Source organism: Hordeum vulgare, chromosome 1H (genome assembly GCF_904849725.1).
Source record: "Hordeum vulgare subsp. vulgare chromosome 1H, MorexV3_pseudomolecules_assembly, whole genome shotgun sequence".
Classification (NCBI taxonomy): Eukaryota; Viridiplantae; Streptophyta; class Magnoliopsida; order Poales; family Poaceae; genus Hordeum; species Hordeum vulgare.
The window spans coordinates 58,213,410-58,240,572 of NC_058518.1; the positions used below are offsets into that span (position 1 = coordinate 58,213,410).

The 27,163-nt window shown below is 46.2% G+C and overlaps 1 protein-coding gene and 1 pseudogene across 1 annotated transcript; both read left to right on the top strand.

Annotated features, from left to right (window-relative positions):
• The first annotated feature begins 11,894 nt into the window (after nucleotides 1–11,894).
• On the top strand, nucleotides 11,895–11,978 carry LOC123423786 (annotated as a pseudogene).
• A 13,014-nt stretch (nucleotides 11,979–24,992) lies between these two features.
• On the top strand, nucleotides 24,993–26,473 carry LOC123407019. Its single transcript, XM_045100052.1, has one exon. It carries the CDS (start codon nucleotides 25,361–25,363, stop codon nucleotides 26,249–26,251), a length of 891 nt encoding a protein of 296 aa, XP_044955987.1. The 5' UTR covers nucleotides 24,993–25,360; the 3' UTR covers nucleotides 26,252–26,473.
• The last annotated feature ends 690 nt before the right edge of the window (nucleotides 26,474–27,163 follow it).

Here is a 27,163-nt window from a genome sequence, read left to right on the forward strand (position 1 = left end):
TCTCAGAGCATGAAGAAAAGAAGTTACTAAAAACTCTGAGAAAGCACCGTGCTGCTATTGGATATACTCTTGATGATCTTAAGGGCATGAGTCCCACTCTATGCCAGCACAAGATTAAAACTGATCCTGATTCCAAACCAGTTGCTGATCATCAAAGGAGATTAAATCCTAAGATGAAAGAGGTAGTAAGAAAAGAAATACTAAAGCTCCTGGAAGCGGGTATCATCTATCATGTTGCTCATAGTGATTGGGTGAGTTCGGTGCATAACGTCCCTAAGAAGGGAGGCATTACCGTTGTCCCTAATGATAAGGATGAATTGATCCCACAAAGGATTATTACTCGCTATAGGATGGTGATCGATTTTAGGAAATTGAATAAAGCCACTAGGAAAGACCATTACCCTTTGCCTTTTATCGACCAAATGCTAGAAAGACTGTCTAAATACACACACTTTTGCTTTCTAGACGGTTATTCTAGTTTCTCCCAAATACCAGTTGCACAATCTGATCAGGAGAAAACCACTTTCACCTGCCCTTTCGGTACCTTTGCTTATAGATGTATGCCTTTTGGCTTATGTAATGCACCTGCCACCTTTCAAAGATGTATGATGGCTATATTCTCTGACTTTTGTGTAAAGATTGTTGAGGTTTTCATGGATGACTTCTCCGTTTACGGGTCTTCCTTTGATGATTGCCTCAGCAACCTTGATCGAGTCTTGCAGAGATGTAAAGACACCAATCTTGTCTTGAATTGGGAGAAGTGCCACTTTATGGTTAATGAAGGCATAGTCTTAGGACATAAAATTTCTGAAAGAGGTATTGAAGTAGATAAGGCTAAGGTTGATGCAATCGAGAAAATGCCATACCCCACAGATATCAAAGGTATAAGAAGTTCCCTTGGTCATGCTGGATTCTATAGGAGGTTCATTAAAGACTTCTCTAAGATTTCTAGGCCTCTTACCAATCTCTTGCAAAAGGATATTCCTTTTGTCTTTGATGATGATTGTTAGGAAGCCTTCGAAATACTTAAGAGGGCTTTGATAACTGCACCTATTGTTCAACCACCTGATTAGAACTTGCCGTTTGAAATCATGTGTGATGCTAGCGATTATGCTGTTGGTGCTGTCCTAGGGCAAAGAGTTGATAAGAAGTTGAATGGTATTCACTATGCTAGTAAAACTCTAGACGGTGCCCAAAGAAACTATGCTACTACGGAAAAGGAGTTTTTAGCAGTCGTGTTTGCATGTGAAAAATTCAGGTCTTACATAGTTGATTCCAAAGTCACTATTCACATTGATCACCCTGCTATTAAGTACCTCATGGAGAAGAAGGACGCTAAACCTAGACTTATCAGATTGGTTCTCTTGCTACAAGAATTTGATTTGCACGTTGTCGACAGAAAGGGTGCTGATAACCCAGTAGTAGATAACTTGTCTAGGTTGGAGAATGTTCTTCATGACCCACAACCTATTGATGATAGCTTTCCTGATGAGCAATTGAATGTCATCAATACTTCACGTAGTGCATCGTGGTATGCTGATTATGCAAACTATATCGTTGCCAAATATATACCACCTAGTTTCACATACCAGCAAAAGAAAAAATTCTTCTTTGACTTGACACATTACTTCTGGGATGATCCTCACCTTTATAAGGAAGGAGTAGATGGTGTTATTAGACGTTGTGTACCTGAACATGAACAGGGACAGATCCTACAGAAGTGTCACTTCGAGGCCTACGGAGGACACCATGCGGGAAATAGAACTGCACACAAGGTATTGCAATCAGGTTTCTATTGGCCCACTCTCTTCAAGGATGCCCGTAAGTTTGTCTTGTCTTGTGACGAATGTCAAAGAGTTGGTAATATCGGTAAACGTCAGGAAATGCCTATGAACTATTCACTTGTCTTGAACCATTTGATGTCTGGGGCTTTGATTATATGGGACCTTTTCCAAAATCCAACGGGTATACTCATATCCTAGTTGTTGTTGATTACGTCACTAAGTGGGTGGAAGCTATCCCCACTAGTAGTGCTGATCACAACACTTCTATCAGGATGCTTAAAGAAGTTATCTTCCCTAGATTTGGAGTCCCTAGATATCTAATGACCGACGGTGGTTCACATTTCATTCATGGTGCTTTCTGTAAAACGCTTGCTAAGTACGATGTCAACCATAGAATTGTGTCCCCCTATCACCCTCATTCGAGTGGTCAAGTAGAGCTAAGCAATAGAGAAATTAAACTAATTCTTTAAAAGACTGTCAACGGGTCTAGAAAGAATTGGTCTAAGAAGCTCGATGATGCACTGTGGGCTTATAGAACTGCCTATAAGAATCCCATGAGCATGTCTTCGTACAAAATGGTGTACGGTAAAGCATGTCATTTACCTCTTGAGCTAGAGCATAAAGCTTATTGGGCAATTAAAGAGCTCAACTTTGATTTCAAACTTGCTGGTCAGAAGAGGTTATTTGACATTAGCTCGCTTGATGAGTGGAGAACTCAGGCATATGAGAATGCCAAGTTGTTCAAAGAAAAGATTAAGAGGTGGCATGATAAGAGGATACAAAAGCGTGAGTTCAATGTAGGTGATTATGTCTTGCTATATAATTCTCATTTAAGATTTTTTGCAGGCAAGCTTCTCTCTAAATGGGAAGGTCCCTATATTGTTGAGGAAGTATATCGTTCCGATGCTATCAAGATCAACAACACGGAAGGTAATTGTCCGAGAGTTGTAAATGGGCAGAGAATCAAGCATTATATCTCAGGTACTCCCATAAATGTTGAAAGCAATATCATCAATACCATAACTCCGGAAGAATACCTAAGGGATATTTATCAGCCTATTTCAGACTCCGAAAACAAAGAGGTATGTGATTCGGTAAGAAAACAGACTCCAAAACTTTTCCACTAGGAATTTTTCTCCATTTTGGAATATTTGAAAAAATAGAAAAAATTGGAAGTAGTCCGGAAAGCGCGCGAGGAGGCGACAAGCCTGCCAGGCGCGGGCCCACCCCCTGGTCGCGCCTGGGGGGCTTGTGGCCACCTCGTGTGCCTCTCGGACTCCGTTTTTGTGCGGAGTACTCCTTCTGGTCTGAAAAAAAATCATTATATATTCTCCCGAAAGGTCTGGCCCTCGTATCACGCAGATTTCCTCTGTTTTCGTTTCGAGCCTGTTTCTGTTGCAGATCTAGATCGCTATGACATCCCCAAAAGCTCCAAAGGACAAGATCTTCGAGAAGGTCATTAATCCCTACCTCACGGGAGTGCTGCAACACCCTCAATCTATCGAGATGCGTGAGGGGATGTTGCACAACCGTGACGTTGAGGGGCCTAAGAAGACTGGAAGCATGGAGGCGAGGCTTGAAGCAATGGAGCAACAGGTCTTCAAGTGCCAAGGGATGGTGGAGCGTGGACTCAACGCCAACCACATGATGATCATGGAGTTCACCAACAAGCACAAGATCGATGCCAATGACATCGGGAAGCACCTCTCCATGCTCTGTGACAGAATTGATCACCTCCAAGCCCAGATCTATGACATGCAGAACCAAAACTGTGAGTATGAGTATAGATTTAAATCAATACAGTTGGCTGCAGATTTGAGGATTCCGGAGACTCGGTCTTCTTTCCATGATGGAGCACCTATGCCTTGGAAGACGGAGGATCAAACCTATGTTGCAACAACTCCACCACCATCAACTGAAAAGGAGTTGCCCCAGTATCGTATCACCATCACTTCTTTTGCCTATACCTTTGTTTTAGTTTGTTCCTTTTCTGTTTTCTCTTTCTCTAGTAGATTAAAAGTCTTAGTGTTTTAGTCTTGAGTTTTGCTTTGTGTCTCCCCCGATGTATTCGAGCTCGTGAGCCATATAATAAAGAGTGTCTTAGTTGAAGGCTTTGCCTCTTGCCATGATCAAAAGAGTGAGAAAAGAACAAAAGCATGAAAGATCATGTAATGATCTTATGGGAAGTGATGGCTTCACATATAAAAAGAATGTTGATTAAACTTGTTGAGGGTAGACAAACGTAGACCTTGGTCATTGTTGCAATTAATAGGAAGCTATAAGGAAGGAGAGGTTCACATATAAATATATCATGTTTGACAACATCTATGATTGTGAACACTCACTAAACTATTGCATGCTTAGAAGTAGATGTTGGGCAAGGAAGACAACATAATTAATTGTGTTTGCTTGGTTCCGAGCAATGTTATATGACTAGAGATCCCTTAGCATGTGACGATTGCTTCCACCTCATATTAGCCAAAACTCCCGCACCAAGTAGAGATACTACTTGTGCATCCACAAACCTTCAACTCAGTTTTGCCATGAGAGTCCACCATACCTACCTATGGATTGAATAAGATCCCTCAAGTAAGTTGTCATCGGTGCAAGCAATAAAAATTGCCCCCTAATATGTATGATCTATTAGTGTGTGGAAAATAAGCTTTGTACGAACCTGTGATGAGGAAGACATAAAAGCGGCAGACTGCATAATAAAGTTCTTTATCACAGGAGGCAATATAAAGTGACGTTCCTACGCACTAAGAGGACACGCATCCAAACCTCAAAAGCGCATGACAACCTCTGCTTCCCTCTGCGAAGGGCCTATCTTGTACCTTTACTTTTGCCCTTAAAAGAGTTATGGTGATCTTCACCAATTCCTTGTTCCACCTTTATCTTGGCTAACTTCATATGCTAAGGAAAGATCTATATTCATATGTCAACTTGGAGGTAAGTAATCATGAATTATTATTGTTGACATTACCCTTGAGGTAAGCAGTCGGGAGGCAAAACTATAAGCCCCTTATCTTTCTCTGTGTCCAGCTGAAACTTTGATCTCATGAGTACCACGTGAGTTGTAGCAATTGTAGAGAATGAAAAGATGATTGAGTATGTGGATTTGATTTACAAGCTCTTATTTGACTCTTTCTGACGTTGTGATAAATTGCAATTGCTTCAATGACTAAAGGCTATCGGTTGCTAATTCTCGGTAAGGTTCTTGATCCATACTTTACTTTGTGATGGAATTGTCACTTTAGCATGAGAGATTATATGTTGGTATTGTTGTCCTGATCATGATCATGATGCCTGCATGTTCGTATTTTGTTTTGTCGACACCTCTCTCCCTAAACATGTGGGCATATTTATTGAGCTTAGCTTTCGCTTGAGGACAAGCGAGGTCTAAGCTTGGGGAGTTGATACGTCCATTTTGCATCATGCTTTTATGTTGAGATTTATCGCTTCTTGGGCTGTTATTTTACTTCACGGTACAATACTTATGTCTTTTCTCTCTTATTTTGCAAGGTTTACTTGAAGAGGGAGAATGCCGGCAGCTGGAATTCTGGCCTAAAAAGGAGCAAAGTTGAGATACCTATTCTGCGCAACTCCAAACGCTATAAAAATTAACGAGGATTTTTTTTCGGGATTTATAAAAAATACTGGGCTGAAGAAGTGCCAGAGGGGCGCCAGCAGGTGGCCACAAGCCTGCTAGGTGCGGCCACCCCCCTGGCCGCGCCTAGGGGGCTTGTGGGCACCCAGCTGGCCCTCTCGCTCCCCCCCCCTTCTGCTATATGAAGGGTTTCGTCCGGAAAAAAAAATCAGGAGGAGGCTTTTTCGAGGATTCGCCACCGCCACGAGGCGGAACTTGAGCAGAACCAATCTAGAGCTCCGGCTGGACGATCCTGCCGGGGAAACTTCCCTCCCAAAGGGGAAAATCATCGCCATCGTCATCACCAACACTCCTCTCATCGGAGGGGACTCATCACCACCAAACTTCAGCACCATCTCATCTCCAAACCCTAGTTCATCTCTTGTAACCAATCTACATCTCGCGACTCCGATTGGTACTTTTAAGGTTGCTAGTAGTGTTAATTACTCCTTGTAGTTGATCCTAGTTGGATTATTTGGTGGAAGAGTTTATGTTCAGATCATTGATGCTACTCATTACCTCTCTGGTCATGAATATGATTATGCTTTGTGAGTAGTTACTTTTGTTCCTGAGGACATGGGATAAGTCATGCTAATAGTAGTCATGTGAATTTGGTATTCGTTCGATATTTTGATGTGTTGTATGTTGTTTTTCCTCTAGTGGTGTTATGTGAACATCGACTACATAACACTTCACCATTATTTGGGCCTAGAGGAAGGCATTGGGAATTAGTAAGTAGATGATGGGTTGCTAGAGTGACAGAAGCTTAAACCCTAGTTTATGTGTTGCTTCGTAAGGGCTGATTTGGATCCACTAGTTTAATGCTATGGTTAGACTTTGTCTTAATTCTTCTTTCGTAGTTGCGGATGCTTGCAAGAGGGGTTAATCATAAGTGGGATGCTTGTCCAAGTAAGGGCAGTACCCAAGCGCCGGTCCACCCACATATCAAACTATCAAAGTAACGAACGCGAATCATATGAACATGATGAAAACTAGCATGACAGAAATTCCCGTGTGTCCTCGGGAGCGTTTTTCCTCCTATAAGACTTTGTCCAGGCTTGTCCCTTGCTACAAAAGGGATTGTGACACTTTGCTGCACCGCTGCTACTTTTGTTACTTGTTGCTTGCTACGAATCATCTCACCACACCACTACTTGTTACCGATAATTTCAGTGCTTGCTGAAAACTACTTGTCAGATCCTTCTGCTCCTCGTTGGGTTCGACACTCTTACTTATCGAAAGGACTACGATAGATCCCCTATACTTGTGGGTCATCAAGCGCCACCCCCCTGCTACGATTGTTGCTGACGACCGCCGCGTCGGCCGCGGTGACGCCCGTTGGTGGGCATAGGAGGCGGCGGGGATGCATCGTGGGCCGCCTGCGGTAGGGGGAGCAGCGGCGGTTGCGGCGAGAGTGCGGGGGGCCACTGCTGCTGGGAAGCAGTCGGCGATGGAGGAGGCCCACCGCGGGTGGTGCCGGCGACGAGAGCAACATGCATGGCCCTGCTCTTCACCTGCTTCATCCGGTGTTCCTCCAATCGAAGATAGGCCACAAACTTGGCGAAGGAGGGCTCGGTGATGAGGGAGAGATTGGTCGCGGCGTTGCCGAAGTCCTCATTGAGGTCGGCTGTCAAAGTGTTGAGGAGAGTATCGTCATCAATTTTCACACCAATGTCACGAAGCTTGTCGACAAGAGTCTTGAGTCGGAGAGAGTAGTCGTCAACGGAGGAGTTGTCCTGGTGGCACCCAAAGAACTCTTGCTGCAAAAAAACGCGACCCTGAAGGCGATTGTCGGTGAAGAGCCCGTTCAGCTTGGTCCAGACGGCGCAGGCATCGTCACCATCGTGTACGACCGTATGAAAGAGGTCATGCGAGATGGTGAGAAAGAACCAGCGGATGAGTGTGGCGTCGATGGCGGACCACTCATGATGGGCGGGAACGAGGCTGGAGTCGACGGTGCCATCCACTTAGTCGAGTAGGTTGTACTCCCGGAACACAAGGGAGAAGTAGGTCTTCCAAGCGTAGTAGGAGGAGTCCGTCTCGGCGAGACGGACAGGAACCCGCTCATGGATGTTAAGGTTGCGGATGTCGGCGGCGTCGGGTGGGTTGGTGTCGGCGAATGGGCTGGAGCCGCTTGAGGACGACATGAGGTTGGCAGCGATGGCGCGGGAGAGGCACGACAACAGCGGTAGGGATGGTGCAGCGGCGCGAGAAGAGCGCGACGACAGCAGGGGAAGGCACGGCGGCGGCGGCGCAATCTGGGAAGATGCATGGTGGAGGCGGTGGCGGCGTGATCTAGAGAAAGGCGCAGCGGCGGCGGCGGCGCGATTGGGAGGAGGCGCGGCGGCGGGGGCGGGTGGAGAGGCGGCGGCGACAACGGCGGTAGGCGGAAGCTAGGGTTGAAACCTAAAATTCGGATACCATGTATGATGAGGGAATTGCATAATGTATTGATCAGATGCAACCGCACATATATATATATATATATATATATATATATATATATATATATATATATATATATATATATATATATATGATTTACAAGGTGGCCGCAACCTCAATTATAGAGAACTAAGAGATGTGTTTAATACACAATATGTATATAACAAATATACTCAACAGCCGAACATGGCCAGTCGTCGCCGGTGGCCACTCCGTTGGGTGAGGGTGGTCACCTTGTGCCGTTGTGCTTCCATGGCTGCGGGGCAGACGTGGCCACACGTGCAGCCCAGGAGGATGATAGGCCCGAAGCCTAGGCGCGAGGAGAACGGCAGGCCCGACGTCGGACGCGGCCACGTGCGTGAGGTGAAGGATTCCGGCGGCTGGGGGAGAAGCCCCGTGGTGGAGGGTCGACGAGGCCGACGTGTCGGCACCTGGGTGGAGAAGGCCCGATGATGGAGTGGTAGGCGCGTGGAGGAGCTTCGGTGGTGGAGGAGGAAGCCCGACCGGCGACTGGATGGAGGTGAGTGGGGGCGGTAAATCCGGTAATGGCATCATGGGCATGGGGTGGAAGTGAGTGGGGACAATTCCACAGAGGAAGGCCACACAAGAACATCTACCGACAGATGTTCTGAAAATATTTGGATATGCCGATGGATTTGTCATTTTTGACTTTTCTTATCACGTACTCCCTCCGTCCGGTGAAGGGTGTACGTTTGGCTTTAAAATTTGTCCACAAAAGAGTATGCTTTTCTCTTTTCAATGCACTTTAAACTAGAAAAAATGCCTCTCTCTCATCACATGGTAATCAATACCATAACATTCTACACATAGTTTCCTTAATTTCTACATGCACTTAGCTCATTGGGGGTTATGTAATTAAGAGGAGAGAGATGGTGGCTTGCACCTTTTCAATTTATTTTTTACTCCACTTCATAATTTGTCCTAAAATGTCTATATGTACACTTTTCACCGGACGGAGGGAGTAGGCGCGAATACTGCATCGGATTAATAGGGGTCATATTAATTGAGGGCACACAGTATATTAAAAACGTTAGATATTTGACGTGTCTGTAGAAGATCACACCATAAATTAACTTTTTTGGTGCTAGTAGAAAAAGGCATATAGTCTCGATTCCCAAACTCTTTTAATCTCAGTTTTCCCAATCGGAAATATAAAATCGGGACTAAAGGCATGATCCTTTAGTCCCTATTGTGACAGTCGGGATAAAGGTTCTCCATGCTAAAATATAATAATGCCTCTCATCAATGTAATTCGAGGGATTCAAACTTAAAACCTTATGTGTATTGCTCTGTGCAGCTTACCAACCTATCTACATAAAACATTTGACCCTGGATGGAAAGCTTTTCTTTTGAACCAACTTATGAAGGACCTTTAGTCTAAAGGTAGATCCTTTAGTCGGGGTTAATGTTATCAATCAGAACTAAAGAATCATGGCCTTTAGTTTCAGTTGGTAACACAAATCGGGGCTAATGTAGGATATTTAGTCCGGGTTGATGTTACTAATTGGGACTAAAACTTCTTTGACGATCATAAAACTTGAAACCGAGACAATAATCATATTAGTTTCGGTGAGACTAATGTGGTGAACCAAAGATCCTTTTTTTACTAGCGGGGTGAGTGGACAACATAAGCTCCTTTAAAGGCCATTTAGTAAAAATAGTACCCATCGTTTCTCGCTCTCTCCCTTTGTCATTTTGGTGGCTATGGTCTCAAAAGAATACATACTCCAACGGCAAAGCAAAACGTTGGGTACAGGAAAACCGTAGTGTGATGGTACATGAACTAACTCGACCAGTCTACGTGCTAGTTGTGTAGGAGTATTTCATTCAAGAAAAAGAAAATATACCGTACATCTCTCATGACGGCGAGCGCGCACCGTGAGAATCAAGATGCATGCCACGATCGAGCTGTCTGCACACCATATTTCCATTCCGGTACGACGCGGTGAGGCCCTCTGCGCTCCCTCCCATGTGCCCATGAGCCCATGCCATTCCATTCCGGTGCTACGTGCTAGAGAGCCCTCTGAGACGGTAGATTAGCCAGACGAGGAAAACGCTCGGAGCTGCCACTGCTAAGCAAGCACAGCCCGACCGATCCGGAGCAGCCACGCACGACGTAGCGAGGCCTTTTCTGAGCTCCCTCTGCCTCGTCAATGACACCAACGCGCAAGCATTTCGATCTTCATTCCCCTCCGATCCATCTCGCCTTGTCCACAACCACAGCCACCGTCACGTACAGTACGTGCTAGCTCAATGGAGCGGGAACCCGAGGAGCAGCGTCTGGGTGACCACGGGGTCGCCGGCATCGGTCGCGAGACCCTCCGAGTCCTCAGCTCCATCCTCCCCAGCTTCGTTTCCCACGTACCCAACACATTCCTCTTCCTTGCCCACGTCGCCGGATGCGTCGCCGTCCTCTCCCACCTCGTCTCCGCCACCGGCGGCCTTTCCAGACTTCTCCACCTCTTCTTCTCCCCGGCCTTCTTCTACTTCCTCTGCGATTTCGCCGTCATGGAAAGGTTCAACATGAGGCTCGTGCTCTCAGTCGCCTCATTCTACCGCAACAAGGTTGCTATGGCCATCCCACACCTGATCAGTAGACGCGGCATCAATCGCGACAAGCAATACCGTCACTGCGTCACCTTCTTGCCGGCTGTCCCCGCTTTCGGAGGCTACACCGCCGTCTTCGGGTCCGCCTGGCTCACGCTCCGCCTGCTCGATGCTCCGGGTGAGATCGTCATGCCGCTGCAACTTATGGGCGGGGCCGCATACCTGGCCGGGGCGGTGTACCTCGCCTTGGTGCTCCGTGTGGCCTGCGTGGTGTCCCTGCTCGAGAAAGCCCACGGGTTCGGCGCCTTCTGCAGGAGCCGCAAGCTCCTCGCCGGAAAGTTCTGGCCGGCCGCCACCGTCTTCGCTGTGCTTGATGGGTGCTTCCTAGCCGTACTGATAGCCTTCCCCACGGTAAAGGTGGAGCACGCGATGGGCGGCATGGGCATCGCCCAGTTTGCTGCGGTGGCTGCGATGGCAGCAATGTTGTCCGTGGTGGTGGCGGGGACGCTGGTGGCGCAGCCCGTGGTCTACATTGTGTGCAAGAACTACAACCACAAGCCAAAAACACTACTAGAGGTTTGACGACAGACGTCGTCGGCAACGACAATGGCGGCGTCAAGCAAAGCCTGGTGTGGAGCCGGCCGTGTGGAGCTGGATCAAGCCTGCTTCTACTAGACAATTCAGTAGGTTGCTGCCGGCAGCTACAGTAGTATTTGTTAGACATTGTAACATTAGGCGTGCGTGTCTGATTAAGTTAGGATTGATCTTGTAGATATATCCTTTGTATATATAAAGATCAATCCTAACCACCTTGTAAATCTTGTGTATTCGGTTGGCTTATGCCTTATATAAACACGCATACGCCCCTGCATAACGCATACGTTTCTACCCCAGTTATTCTCACATGGTATAAGAGCCTCTCTCTTCCATCTATGTCCAACCCCTCCTCCTCCACCACCGCCGCCGCCACGAACCCCGCCACCTCCCTTGCTGCCCTCAGCCACACAATCACCGAGAAGCTTTCCCGAGAATTTTTTTTGATGTGGAAGGCACAGGTTCTTCCTCACATCAGGGCTGCCGGCCTGATGGGGTACCTAGATGGTACTTCTGCGGCGCCCCCTGCTGTTCTGGCCATGGAGACGGAGGTCTCCGGGAAGAAGGAGACGATCTCGACTCCCAACCCGGCGTACACCGCGTGGTACAGTCAGGACCAACAGGTCCTGACTTTCCTCCTCGCATCCCTCATCCGGGATGTTCTTCTGCAAGTCCACACCATCACCACCTCCTCCGGCGTGTGGCAGATGCTCCTCATGCTTTTTGCGGCACAGTCACGTGCTCGCAAGATCCAACTTCGTGGCAAACTCTACACATCACGCAAAGGTGACCTCTCCGCTGCTTCCTATTATGCTAAGATGAAAGGCTTCGCAGATGAACTTGCGGCGGCCGGGACTCCTGTTGATGAAGATGAGGTTGTCTCTCATATCCTGCACGGTTTGGATTCGGACTACAACTCCTTTGTGTCTGCGATCTCAATCCGTGCAGCAGCAGACAATCCCATCGGTCTTGGTGAGCTGTTTTCCCTCCTCCTTTCTGCTGAAACAAGGATCGAGTCCGAGAACACCACTGCCGCCCACTCCATCAACCTCGCATCCAAAGGGGCGGCCGTGGTGGTTCTGCTCGTCCTCCTGCTGGTGGTGGTGCCGCCTTCCCCAACAACTTAGGCATCACTACTACCCCGCCAGGAGGCGGCGTTGCTCATCCTGAAGGCCCCCTCATCTGCAAGTATGCTGGCCATGGTGCTTGGTCCTGCAAAAAGCGCTTCGACAAGACCTTCAACAACAACCCCAAGCGCCAAGGCAATCCTCCCAAATCTGCCAATGCTGCTACTCCCTCCTATGGTGTTGATACTAACTGGTATCTCGACACGGGGGCAACGGACCATGTGACCGGTGAGCTAGAGAAGCTTACGGTGTGTGATCGCTACACCGGGCCAGAACAAATCCATACAGCAAATGGTCAAGGTATGGAAATTGCACATATTGGTCATGCACTTCTTCCTACCCCTCATGAGTCTCTCAAGCTAAATAATATTCTTCATGTACCTAGTGCCACCAAAAGCCTTCTTTCCGGTCATCACCTCGCCAAAGATAATAATGCCTATCTTATTGTTTACCCTAAGTTTTTTTTTCTGTAAATGATCAGGCAACGGGGAACACAATCCTTCACGGTCCAAGTAGAGATGGACTCTACCCAATCCGTGGCCAACCAACTACCCCTGGACGTCAGATCCTTGGAGTCGTCAAGCCATCTACCTCTAGGTGGCATAGGCGTCTAGGACACCCATCCTTCCCAGTGGTGCAGCAAATTCTTCGTAATCATCATCTTCTCGTGTCCAATAAAACAGATCATCATTTAGTTTGTGATGCTTGTCAAATGGCTAAGAGCCATCAACTACCCTATTCTCGTTCAACTAGTGTATCTCATGCCCCTTTAGAGCTTATTTTTTCCGATGTATGGGGCCCTGGGCCTCTTTCTATAGGCAAACAAAAATACTATGTCAGTTTCATCGATGATTTTAGTAAGTTTAGCTGGATTTATCTTATCAAACATAAATCTGATGTGTTCCAAAAATTTCATCTCTTTCAAGCTCTAGTTGAACGCCTCTTCGATAAGAAAATCATTGTCATGCAAACTGATTGGGGAGGTGAATATCAAAAGTTGAATCAATTTTTTTGAAAGTATTGGGATTACACATCATGTTTCCTGTCCTCATGCTCATCAACAAAACGGTTCTGCTGAACGCAAACACCGTCACATTGTTGAAGTAGGCCTCTCTCTTTTAGCCCACGCATCCATGCCACTCAAATTTTGGGATGAGGCTTTTCTCACGGCTGTCTACCTTATAAATAGGGTTCCTAGTCGTGTCATTCATAATCAAACCCCACTCGAACGTCTCTTGAACATCACACCTGATTACTCCTCTCTTCGTATTTTTGGGTGTGCAGTTTGGCCCAACTTGCGCCCATTCAACAAACACAAACTTGAGTATCGTTCTAAACAGTGTGTGTTTTTTGGTTATAGTCCACTACACAAAGGGTATAAATGTCTTGATGTGTCCACGGGTCGGGTTTATGTCTCTCGTGATGTTATTTTCGATGAGCATATTTTTCCATTTGTTGCACTCCACCCTAATGCCGGCGCCCAACTTCGTGCCAAACATGTTCTTTTACCCTCTCTTTTTCCCCCACAGCGAGCTCCAGTAACTCTCGAGGAAGTGCATACTAATACTGTGTCTATTTCTCATACCGGTGCTACAGGATCTAATGAACATTGTGCAGGCAGTGATGATTTTATGCAGGTCACCAATGTTGCAGATTTCTCAGCCATAGGAAATCCCACCGGCGCGGAATCCCATGCTGCTACTCCTGCCCGATTCGCCTCGGGATCAGGCACGGCAGGTGCAACAGGAGAATCCGCCCCGGGATCGGCGCACCAATCTGGCAAACTCCCGCCCGATCCTGTCGCCCCACGCGGCGCGTCCTCCCACGCGAACTCGGGTGGCTCCGCCTCGGCCCCAGCGTGGTCTCCCGACACCGCCCACTTGCGGGACCTGGCGCGGGACCCGGCTCTGTCCCGGTCGGCCACGGCCTCTCCCTCGGGTCTGCCCCGGTCGGCTGCCACGCCGGTTTCTCCCTCGACTGCAACGCCCGCGCCGGCTTCTGCGTCGCCAATTGCAACTGCCTGTGGGCCGCCTTCTCCACCAACTCTGGAGCCGCCCGCGACGGCTGCTGCGGCGCCCCCTGCCACTGGCTGTGGCCCGTTCCCTCCACCAGTTCGGGAGCCGCGTAGCTCCGCCGCATCACCCGATCACTTGTCGGTTTCTGATACGCTGCATGCCGCCGCTGATGATGGGTCCCTGTCGGCTGCCTCGTCTGATGCTGTTGATGCATCTCGCCGCCGCCAGGCGCTTCTGCCACCTCCGCCGCCCCTCCTCCTGATCGTCCTCATACACGGTCACGCAGTGGTACTCTCAAACCCAAAGAATATAAAGATGGTTGTATCCGTTGGGGCTCCTTTTGTGCTATAGGTGAACCACAAAATTTGTCGGAGGCCCTTGCTCATTCTCGTTGGAAGGAGGCCATGGATGAGGAGTACCGTGCACTTATGGAGAATCGTACGTGGCATCTTGTGCCACACCAGAAAGGTACAAATCTTATTGACTGCAAGTGGGTATACAAGATTAAATGTAAATCTGATGGCAGTATTGATCGTTTTAAAAGCACGGTGGGTTGCAAAGGGTTTTAAGCAGCGTTATGGTATTGATTATGAGGACACCTTTAGCCCTGTTGTCAAAGCTGCCACTATCAGGTTAATTTTGTCTATAGCTGTCTCTAAAGGATGGTGCATGCAACAGTTGGACGTCAAGAACGCGTTCTTACATGGTGTTCTGGAAGAGGATGTGTTCATGAAACAACCTCCTGGGTATGTGGATCCACAGTCACCTCATCTTGTTTGCAAACTTGATAAAGCTCTTTATGGTCTTAAACAGGCACCAAGAGCCTGGTACTCACGTCTCTCTCACAAGTTGCAGTCCCTTGGTTTTGTACCTTCTAAGTGTGATACATCTCTGTTTCTATATTCACGGGCTGGTATCATCATTTTTATGCTTATATATGTGGATGATATTATTGTCACCAGTTCGCACCCTCAGGCAGTTCAAGCTCTCCTTGCTGACTTACGCACTGATTTTGCTCTCAAGGATCTTGGCTCCCTTCATTATTTCCTTGGTATTGAGGTAACTCCTGTTGATGGTGGCATCCTTTTATCTCAACATAAGTACTTGCTTGAATTACTGCAAAGAGTGGCTATGCCAGGATGCAAGCCTGTTAGCACACCCCTATCCACCTCTAAGAAGCTGTCTTTGTTTGATGGTCAACCTCTTGGGGATGAGGATTCTACTCAGTACCGCAGTGTTGTTGGAGCATTGCAATATCTCACACTCACTCGCCCTGATATTTCCTTCCCAGTCAATAAGGTTTGTCAATTTTTGCATGCTCCTACTACTGTTCATTGGACTGCTGTCAAGAGGATTCTTAGATATTTGCAAGGCACTTTGTCTCATGGTCTTTCTATTCGCAAATCTGACTCCATGTTGGTAAGTGCTTTCTCTGATGCTGATTGGGCTGGCTGTCCTGATGATAGAAAATCCACTGGAGGTTTTGCTGTGTTTGTTGGTAGTAACCTTGTTTCTTGGATTGCTCGCAAGTAACCCACTGTGTCTCGCTCCAGTACTGAAGCTGAATATAAGGCACTTGCCAATGCCACGGCTGAAATCATTTGGGTACAAAATCTATTGACTGAGTTGGGGATTGCTCATCCTACTGCTGCCTCTCTTTGATGTGATAACTTGGGTGCAACCTATCTCTCTGCTAATCCTGTTTTTCATGCTCGTACCAAGCATATTGAGATTGACTATCATTTTGTCCGCGAACGGGTTGCTCAGAAGTTGTTGCATATTCGGTTCATTCCAACTGGAGATCAAGTGGCGGATGGTTTCACTAAACCGCTTACCGCTCGTCAGTTAGATGTTTTTCGTCGCAATCTCAACTTAGATAAGTTGTGATTGAAGGGGAGTGTTAGACATTGTAACATTAGGCGTGCGTGTTTGTTTAAGTTAGCATTGATCTTGTAGATATATCATTTGTATAGATAAAGATCAATCCTAACCACCTTGTAAATCTTGTGTATTCGGTTGGCTTATGCCTTATATAAACACGCATACGTCCATGCATAACGCATACGTTTCTACCCCAGTTATTCTCACAGTATTTTGATTACTAGTTGTGGAGCTCTGTTTGCGATTCATGCGCTTGGTATTGGGTATGTGGTTTTATGATTTGATATATTTGGTTTGGTATTGGATATGTCATATATGTGTGTGAGTTAATCTGTACTACTACCTGCAATTCTTGAGAGTATATGTGCATTGGGAGGAGCTGTAGAACTGTTGGGAGTATTTATGCCATTGTTTTGCTTTTGAGTTCGTACATTTGCCAATAAAAAAAGTCAGGCACTAGAATTTAGCTTGATCAGACATAACATAGCTTCATATTGTATCATTGTGACAGAAGGATAACGTCGTTTGATACGTGAGGAAAGACACGAATGATCTTGAATGATAAAAAGATTTAAAAATCGTATCAATGATTCAGTATTTGAGTATATGCCTCCAAACCAGCCCAATACATTTCTTTGCTTTCAGTATTTGAGTATATATATATTTGAGTATTTGAAGTTTTGAACTCTTCTCTTCTTTGAATTAGAAGAAAATAAAAAGGAAATAATTATAAATATTACACATATAATATATATTTTTCTACACATGGCACAAAACTCATATGTTTTCAGAAGAGTAAAATACATCAAAGGTCCTAAAAGTATTTCAAGTGTGTCAAGAAGGTCATAAAAGTTTGAAATCGTTCACCTCGGGTCCTATAAATGTATTTTACCCGTGACTTTTAGGACCTACTTGACACACTTGAAAATACTTTTAGGACCTGCAGTGAACGATTTATACACATTTAAAACCTACGGTGAATGATTTCAAATATTTAGAACCTGCTTGACACACTTGAAATATTTTTAAGACCTCCAGTGTATTTTATTCTTTGCAGGAAGTTTTCAAACACCTAGGCAATAGGCATATGTATGGTTTGTCTAGCCAAAAAAAAGGTATGTTTTGTCTTTTTGATACTGTTTGAAATTTGAAAAAAGAGGTTTTCTATCCCATGAATGGTGGTGCGACCTTCGGATAGGATCGGCAACATACTAGGCTACTATACTTGCTTTTCTTAGTTGCCTTTTTTTTTTACTTTTCACGAATTTGTGGACTGCGTTGGCTGCGTGCATCTTGTTATGCAGAGGTCGGATCTTTTGCGATGTGATTGTATCAACTCAATAATTCAATTCAATGAAATGTCCTTTATTGAAAAGAAAAGTATTAAGAGTACGATAATTATGATATACTGTGGGAAATATGGATTAAGAGGAATAGGCGGGTTTTGAGAAGTGAAGTCCGCCCTGCCGATCAGCGGGCTCACGGCTGCCTCGGGCGAGCGCTTGAAGGTAGGAGGCTGGCGCCAAAATGCGTTGGCTCACTTTTTGTTCACTTTCTTTGCTTTCCTCCTGCTTGTCAGTTGTGTTATAATGGCCATCTCTCTGTACATATTCTCCCAGCTTTTACGAACCAAGATGGAGAAGAGCGTGAGGTCCGGCCGGCCATAGCAGCAGATTCCGGTGGGCCGACAGCGTCAGCGGCAGCGAAGACAAGCACGCCGCGTCGTTCCGGTCGATCGCATCCAGCTGCTCGTGTCTCTCTCGGTCGACACGTACCTCACGCTAGAGCCTAGAGATGGCTCAGCTGCTTTCCGTTTCCGGCAAAGCATCCAACAGGGACGGGCACCGTCCAGCCCAGCATCGACGACGCAAACTGCAAAAATGGCAGGCGAGGCACGACGCGGCCCGCCACCCTTTACGTCTCCATCGGCGATGCAGCCTTTAATGCCCGGCCACGGCTACTTCTACTAGGCAGTACTCCCTCTGTTTTTAAATATAAATCTTTTTACAAGTTTTATCAAAAGATTTATTTATTTTATTTCGTATGTAGCCTTTAAATAAATTTTTTAAAAGAATTATATTTATGAACGAAGGGAACAGCAGAAGAGTTACTAAAGAGTACGTGCTTCCTTTGCTTGCTTTCGTAGCCATGGCTTCATGCATCACTCGGGTGCACGAACCGATGCCATGGTCTGAAGTGGGTGTGAAAGGCGGGTTCAATGGAGTGCACTGAAGCGTGAAACTCTTTGACAACCATACGTGCACAATTCTCCATGTTTTATACTCATTTTGTCTAAAAATATTTGTCCGAGAAATACATAAAATTGAATATATTTAAAATAATAATATGTCTAGATATATTTATTTTTCAAACGAATATGAATACTAATCTACTTTAGTTTATCTATAATGTAGACATACGTAGTACCCCATCGTCTTCCTCCAGCCGGTCACACGACAAAACATGTTTTAGACATGCACGCATGCATGCTTTCAAGAGTTCACGAAACAAATATTAATTCCTACTTCCTCTGTTTCTAAATATAAGTATTTTTAGAGATTTTACAAAGACACCACATACGAAGTAAAATGAGTGAATCTATATTTTTAAAATACGTCTATATACATCCGTATATAGTTTTTTAGTAAAAAAATTTAAAAAAGACTTATATTTAGAAACGGAGGGGGTACGTATTACACATATGATTTTAAGAGCAACTCTAGCAGACCTTGTATATTCATGACCTGCAAACGCGTTTTGCCGGTCGTCGAAGTGGGGTTTCGTGGGATAAAAAGTTGCGCTGCAGAACAGAACCCGCATAATGAAACTGCATAATTTGAAAAATAAACATTCGCGGGCATGTTCAACCACAGTCATGATCATACAACACTACATTCATGATCATACAACAATACATTCATCAGTACTAGAGGGGGCATCACCTACTGGAGCTACTACCGCACTACGCAAAATGGAGCTCACCGGAGTCGAGCTCGTGCAGTAGTAGACAGCCTATGTTCAGTCATCGTCCTCGTCGTCCTCGTCGGAGGAGAGCACGACGTAGATGTGCTTCTGCGCAGTAGCTTCGCGGCGCCACTCCTCCACCTTGTGGCCGAAGGCGATGGCCGACGCGACACCCTGCTCGTAGAGCACGGTGTCGATCTCCTCCTCCCTCCGGCGGCGATACTGGTCCTCTTCGGCCTCCCGTGCACTCCGCGCCAGCAGCACGGGCAGGAGGCTATCCGCCTTCGCCGGAGGGCGGAAGTCCTCCGGTCCGACGACGGCCCCGGCACGTCGCTCCGGCACCGTCTCGTCATCCGGCTCCATCTTCACCGACGGGACCTCTTCGAGCTCCCTCTTCACCCGTGGGACGGAGGAGGACGAGTGGGAGCTCGACGCGATTGAGCTTGTGCCGGAGAAGAGGCGGCCGCGCGCGCGGTCGTACTCCTTTGTCTCGCGACGGAGGAGCAACGGCGGCGGCGTCAGGCCCCAGCGCGTGTACCGGCGGGCGGCGCACTTATGGGCAGCGTCGGATCTAACGCGACGAGCCCTCTCGGGGTCGTCGTCCCTACGGCTACCGGAGCCGGCCATGCGCGGTGGTGGATTGGAGCGGCTACATTGCGTAATGGAGACGCGCGGCGGCGGATTGGAGGCGCCGGCGGCGAGGTGGGGGGGGGGGGTTCGCGGTAGCGGAGGGATAGGGTTTCGACCCGCATCCAGCGGTCGAACCCGCAGTTATACCGGTCGAGGGGTCGCATTTACGGGCCACCGCAAAACATTTTCAGGTCGGGCCGCGTTTGGAGTGTGTGTTCTGACAGAAAAATAAGCCAAAACCCGCATAGTCGCTGGATTTTTTACGGGCCGATCGTTTTGGGGTCTGTTAGAGTTGCTCTAAGGCATGCATGCCCTCGACGTGTGTCCACCATACCACGAATGACAAATTTTGATCGCTACCTAACTCCTGTTACCCATATGGTTTTATGGCATGCATGCTCTCGAGAGTCGTCCACATGTCCACCATAGCACAGGATAAACAACATGCGGACGCATGCCACCTTCTACTATTATACAATAACTATTACAATAAGGTTTTCCTCGGCATGTGATGTTTTTGCACGAGTGAACAGTAAATTCCTAAAATATTGTAAAAATATTTTTAAAAAGCTAAAATATCTTGGTGTAAGTTTTGACAAATGTTCTAAGTGTTCGCAAAGCTTTATCATTAAATCACATTTGTGAAAGTCGTGATAGAAAAAACAAAATAGAAACTCTGAAAATGCTACTTGCTAAAGCATTTTAGAGCACGAATTTTGGTTCTTTCCACGACTTTAAAAAATGTGATTTGGTATTGAAGAATTGCAAGCTATTAGAACATTTGTCAAAGTTTGCTGTAAAAGTATTCAGAATTTTATAAATATTTTTTAAAGTTTTATGTTCATCCGAGCTCATTTGAGCTCGATGTAGAAGAGCACTTTCCTTTCCCTCGTCCGTTTATACACTTTTCTTCTGTGTGTGCATACAAGTTGAAGATAACATGCACTCCCTAAAAAGTGATCTTTCATTTCGGAATGGAGGAGTATGAACTTTAAATCTAATGGCAAACACAACATATTGTATTATAAACCATGTTTACCTACCATTTTAGAGATCAACGACAAATGAAACAAGTGTGTAGAGAGACCCACTGCTCCTATGGGTCCGTCTAGCAAAATCCTAGCCAGCTCCCGGCTTCTTCCCTTTCCACCCACCTTGCTGCCGTCGGAGGAAGCTGATGGGCAAAGCCTGCCTGACATACGACGGCATGCTCTCCTTGAGCTGTTGGGTCCTCGCGGACGGGGGATGCAACCTTAGAAGGAGTACAATAAGGCGAGAAGAGAGTGAGTGATGGATGAGAGCCCACCGCTGCCCAATAACCACTTCTTTATCCAGCGCAAAAATGCCATGGCCCATATCAGCGTAGGCTGGTTTAGCGTTAAGCATGCCATCTAGGTGAGCAATGACCGCGAGGCATTACCCTAGGCACGGGGTATAGAAACATAGCATGGTTTTTGTCGTTTCCTTCCATCTTAACGTCGCCGTCTTTACGATTTTTAAAAAGGATCAAATCATGAAATATTCTTTTAGGAGATCATTTTATGCCCAAAGTTACTAGCAAGTTCGGAACGGTGATTTAGCCATTTTTAGTGTGTTTGTGCCTTTTGATCTCATTGATCCGTCGTACGAATCCTAATAAACCCTTCGGAGTAAATCGAGGGTGGGTTGTTGTGTATGCAATAATACTACACACGGGCAAAAGTACAGCGGCAGCGCGACACGGGATATGGACGCGACTCATGAGTACAGCGGCAGCGCCGCCGCTTTTTCGTTCTGGCGTACTTCTTCTCTATTCTTGTTTGCTTAATATCTCATAGTTATCTTCCTATTGTTGTCATTGTTTCGAGGACGACGTTGGGTGCTAGGGCTCCACCCAATAGGACTGCATATTGATGCTACCCCCAATCCTGATTCAGAATATTTTGGCGTGGATTTTTTTCTCCTAACTTGGTTCAGACGGTGTCACTACAAAAATTGGATATTTGTTCTAGTGTCAGGAATACGAAAGCTCATAATTTGTGATGGCCACTAATCAGGTTCAGGTTAGTATGTGTACTCTCGTATCATATGTACTTCCTCCATCTCAAAATAAGTATCTCAAGCTTAGTATAATTTTATATTAAAGCTAGTATAAAGTTGAGACATTTATTTTAGAACAGAGGGAATATATTTGATCATGATTTTTGTGTGGCTTTTCCCCAATGATCAGCCCTGTCCTTTTTTGTTAGGTAATCCAGTTATATGGTTTAGGTTGCTTTCCGCTATTAGGTTGTTAATGCAGTTTTTATCCCTCTAATAAACTATGTTGCCAAGGAATTGCCCGGTAGTAAGAAAACAGATTAGGAATTGTATGAATAGATAGGAAGTGTTGTTGTGGACATTTAATTGATAAGCAGAAATATTTCTGCCCCCCCCCCCCCCCCTCCCTTTATGAAAAACAAATGCTAAACATGGTCAACCTTCTTGCTCTCGGATTTATCTTTCCTTATATACACCATTTTTGGGCCACCTAATCTTTTGGTAAACTAAATGTAGTTATTAGTACCTACGAGAAACAATAGTACCCAACAAGAAACACCAATTTTTCTCTTGTACTTTTATACTACTGCTCTTCTTTTAGCATCCTGATTGATGCCCACACCTTGATCTAAAACAAGCAAAACAAATTGCTATGTTAATAACTGTTTTTATAGCATGTACATGATTGAGTTAGGCAATAAATATTTTTAAAGGACATGATTTGACAGTCTTCATCATTGTTGTATTTCACAGGTGTGCTTCTAGCGGTGTCAATTGTTGCCCCTTATTTCTTTGTCAACAAGCAATACGAATGTATCAGTTGTTTCTTCTCATCAGTGTTCTAGTTGCATGTGCTCCCCCTTGGCCTTAGCCTTTTCTCTTTGGCCAAAAATGATAAATTCTCTATTTTTCTTGCTCTATGGAAGCCATCTTAATTAGTAGCGGCACTTAACAACTCTTTATTTGATTTAGTTTATCATTTGTTGCAACTTACACTCCACAATTAATGATAAATGGTACACCCTCTGATCCTTAATAAGTGTCACAGTTCTAAACTAAGATTGAACTAAATTTAGTTCAAAACTTGACACTTATTTTGGATCGGAGGGAGCAGTACACTTATGGTGCACCTGTCAGCTATGTATATTATTGTCCTCATATTATTCAGTTCAATAATAATAAGTAAAAAAAAGTAAGAAAGAGAGCTTATACAACGAGTAGTGATACTTTTGCCTAATTTTGGTGCCAACAACTACAACAACAGACATTTCAGCTATTTCCCTTTAGTGTAGTTTGTGGCTTGCAACAATTAGAGAAGAGACACATTCTAGCTATTTGGTTGTATAATTTTGGTGCTAAGTGTCTCATCCTTATCTGTTCATGTTATGCAGATGATATATTGCCAAATTGACAAGCTTCTGATCCACTTTTGTAACATATGTGCACTACGGCCCAGTGGCATAGCTCTTCCCCTAAAGCTAGTACATCGGCAAGATGATTCGGAAAATCCTTAAACCATCCGATGTATGTTGAAAGTCTCTTGCCTTTTGGGTTGTTCTTGATTTGAATTTAGCGATAATATGGTGATAGCTAGGTACTTGATCTATGTTTTGTTTTAGCTTTGAGATTGTTGCAACATTGTGTCATCTTACGTAGTTGTGATGGAATTCTAAAATAAGCAACCATGTTTACTTGACAGCCCAGGATTACATACTTGTGGTTTCATAAATATGCTAGGAATTATATATTATTTTTAACTATGGTTTGATTCTGTTATTGTGGAACCCACAATTCTGATTGTATTCATGTGTTCGAGCCAGGTTGAAACAAATGCAGCTCTGTTTGGAATTAAGAGTTCTTTTAATAAAGACATTTATATCACAAAGTTTGAGATAATAGAGCATTGCTTTGGTATTCTATAGTCATCTTGAAGTAAACTGCATCCCAATGTCAAGGCCTATCCGATTTACTACTCCATGGAGTCTCATGCATGGTTCTTCAACTTTAATTAGTGACATTGCATGTATATGTATGTTATGTCACATGGTTTCCATCACTTGAATCCATGGTTCTCTTTTCTATTTTTCTTTTCCCTCACTACCATTCTATTTGTGTTCGCCCTCTTGTGACGACTAATTTTGTTGCGTCGATATTTGGTTCATCTTTACGATGTCATTGTATCATGTCAGCTCTTTCTATTTTATGGCTAGATTGCGTCTCCTGATTTTGTTGCTAATGGGCTCAAAAAGTGCAGTCCCTTCTTTACCAAGAAGAACCACAAGAACTAAATGTCCGTTTTCTTTGTCGGGATGATGGAGCGACCGCGGCAAAGCGCGGCTTTTGCTTCTAGTTTAAGCCTAATATGGATCTTATTAATCTATTGACAATTAACAAGCAATCAGGTATTCAGGACGTTTTATAGACTGGCGGTGACGACAATTACTCTCGTCGACTTAGAATTAGAGTGATTGTCATTTCCAATACATTTTACTATGGGCATTTCATACCTAATGCTGGTCCTTAAATCAGGCATCACATCCGTTCATCGACCAGTTCAATGTTTCAAACCAATGCCGAGACATTGATACGAAAGCCGACCATCCAACATTGTAGCACTTAAAACAAGAAAAAATGGGACATTTTGGCGAAAGCCTTTCATCAAGTGGTAATCCAAGTGTTCAAGTGTTGGCATCACGTGACATACTTGGTGACTCGTGAGCAATTCAAATCAAACAACTAAAAAAAGCATTGGCGGAAGCCTCTCACCAAATACTACTGCATGACTTATCCTAAAATTGCACGAACACAATACATTTACGTTGTACCAAAACGTGCATACGCCCTAGTAGTAGAAACGGTGATGGTGGTGTGTGAATAGTGAATAGAGTACATCGTGCCTCGCTCAACCGCTCTCCGCAAAGCATGATGAAGGGTGAACGAATGCGTGGTTGGATGGTTAAAAGGATTGTATTATTCTCGTCTCACCACGGTTTAAGTCCTAAAATTCGTATTATTTTCCTATATTTATTTCAGGATTTTCCGACGATGTGTATTCAGTGAAAGGAGATGTCTTTATCGACGACGACGAGACATCTATGATGACTTTATAAATTTTAAAATGATATGTCGGTTCAGTATCTTAAAGGTGTTCATAGGATAGGGTGTGCATACATACATTGACACAGATGAATACGTGTGCGTGCCAAGATGCATGCATGCTATGACGGTTCAGTATCTAAAGGACTACATACAAATGTATATAAAACACACTTTAAAAAGATTTATTTAGGAACGGAGGGAGTACGATCGAGCTATCTACACACGATTACTGTTCCACTCCGAAGCAATGCGCATCCCAGTGGCACGCACACGACGCGGTGCGCTCCCATGTGAAGATGTGACCATGAGCCCTTGCCATACCATCCCGGTGCAGCGGTACAAGAGAGGCTGTGGGACGATAGACTGGCTAGATGAGATGAGGAAACCACTGCGGAGCGCCTCAAGGTTCTCTCCGGCCACTGATCCCGTCACGGCCACCATTTCCATGTAAACTTCCCCTGTAGTCCCTCGGAGTCTGCTCATCCTCTTCCCTTCACTTCACTGCTCCCATCCCAGTCCCAGTTCACTTTGCTTCTCCAGTCACCACAAGCACAACCACCACCCGGCCTACGTGCTCCTCGGCGATCAATGGACTGGGCACCGGACCAGAAGGCTCTCGGGGGCCTCGGCCTCGCCGGCGTCTGCCGCGAGACCTGCCGCGTCATCCACCGCGTCATGCTCCCCAACTTCGTCCACCTGGGTCCCCCGCTGCTCTCCGCCGCGCTCTTGCTCGCCAACTCCGCCGCCGTCCGCGCCCTCTCCGACCTCGACCACTGCCCCAGCCTCCTCGCAGACCGGCTCGCCTTCTCCCTCTTCGCGACCGTCTCCGTCGGGGCCGGCCTCCTGCTCCTGCTCCTCTGCGCCGCCGCCTACGCCTTCTGCGTCGCCTCCCTCTACAGCACCGGAGGCGACCTCCTCGCCGCCGATCGCGTCCTCAGGGGGTTCCCCACGGCCCCGCTCGCGCGGCTCGCCTGCACGTTCCTCATCCTCGCCGCGGCCTCCTTTCTCCTCGTTCACGCCTCCCTCTCCTTCGCCGCCTTGTTCCATCCCCAGGAGCTGGTCAGCGCTCCGGGCAAGACCGTGCTGCCCGTGCGGCTGCTGGCATGGGCCGCGTGCCTCGCCGGCGCGGGGTACGTCGCCGTGGTGTGCCAGCTGGCCTGCGTGGTGTCCCTGCTCGAGGACGCCGTGCTCCTCGGCGCCCTGCGCAAGAGCCGCGCGCTCCTCGCCGGCAAGTTCTGGGCGGCCGCCGGCGTATTCGTCACGCTCGACGGATGCATCTTCGCCGTGCTGGTGGCCTTCCAGGCTCTGGTGGTGGACGACGCGCTGGGCCTCGGCCTCGGGTTCCAGGTGGCCGCCGGGGTGGTGATGGCGGTGGCTCTTTGCGCGGTGGTGCTCTTGACGCTGGTGGCGCAGCCGGTGGTCTACATGGTGTGCAAGAACCACCACTACCAGGTCGTCCACAAGGTCCACCTCGACTGACGGGCGTTGAGCTGCTGCAGCCCGTCGAGACGGACCAGGTTCCAGCGACTCTGCCTGTGCCTAGCTATAGGCTATAGCTGCATCCTGTCCACGACTCCACGGTAGCAACTTGAAGAAGATTTGACTTAAAGTAGTACAGTAGCAGTAAGTTTATGCTAAATCATATCTAGTTGTGTACATCTAAATTTTATATTATCGATCTTATATTAAGATTCATATGGATTTTTCTTCTTCTTTTTTTATGCTTCATTTAGGCATTTTGATGTGTAATAACTACTCCATCGTCCCAAAATAACTGTCTCAATTTTATACTAACGCTAGTATAAAATTGTACTAAGCTTAAGACACTTATTTTAGGACGGAGGGAGTATGTCATATCTAGCTGTGTCTTCTAAATATCATTGCATTGGATAATTGGCTAAATATGTATACTAGAGGATAAGGCGCGCCATTCTTCATTGTCGAAAAAGGGTTTTCTTAATTTTATATTATAAAACAATCATCACCGAATACATTCAAGAGACCGGACAATGCACACAATACACATCCAAGATAAGATAGACAAGATACAAAGGTGCCAGACACCAACACATCATCCCATCGAGAATAATAGAGAGGTGAATCATACACAACGAAGTTAGGTCTCCAAAACGATGCCTCCAAGAAAGGATACGACCAAGGATAGCCGTCATCGCTCGATCCGTGAAGATCGGGTTTTCACCCGAAGCAAGACGACATGATGGGGAGCGTCGCGGCAGAGCCTTTAGGAAGGGTACAACGTCAACGATCGCCGCCGGCGTTGGCCGATCAAAGGACTGGACAAGTGGTGTACCCCGACGCTCACACCCCACCATCGCACCGTAACTCCGTCAACCACGCCAACCGCAAGGCCATGGTTGCCCGTCCGGACCT

Excerpts from the sequence above, each read along its gene's own strand:
- LOC123407019 (XM_045100052.1), top strand. The coding sequence starts at position 25,361 with ATGGACTGGGCACCGGACCAGAAGGCTCTCGGGGGCCTCGGCCTCGCC.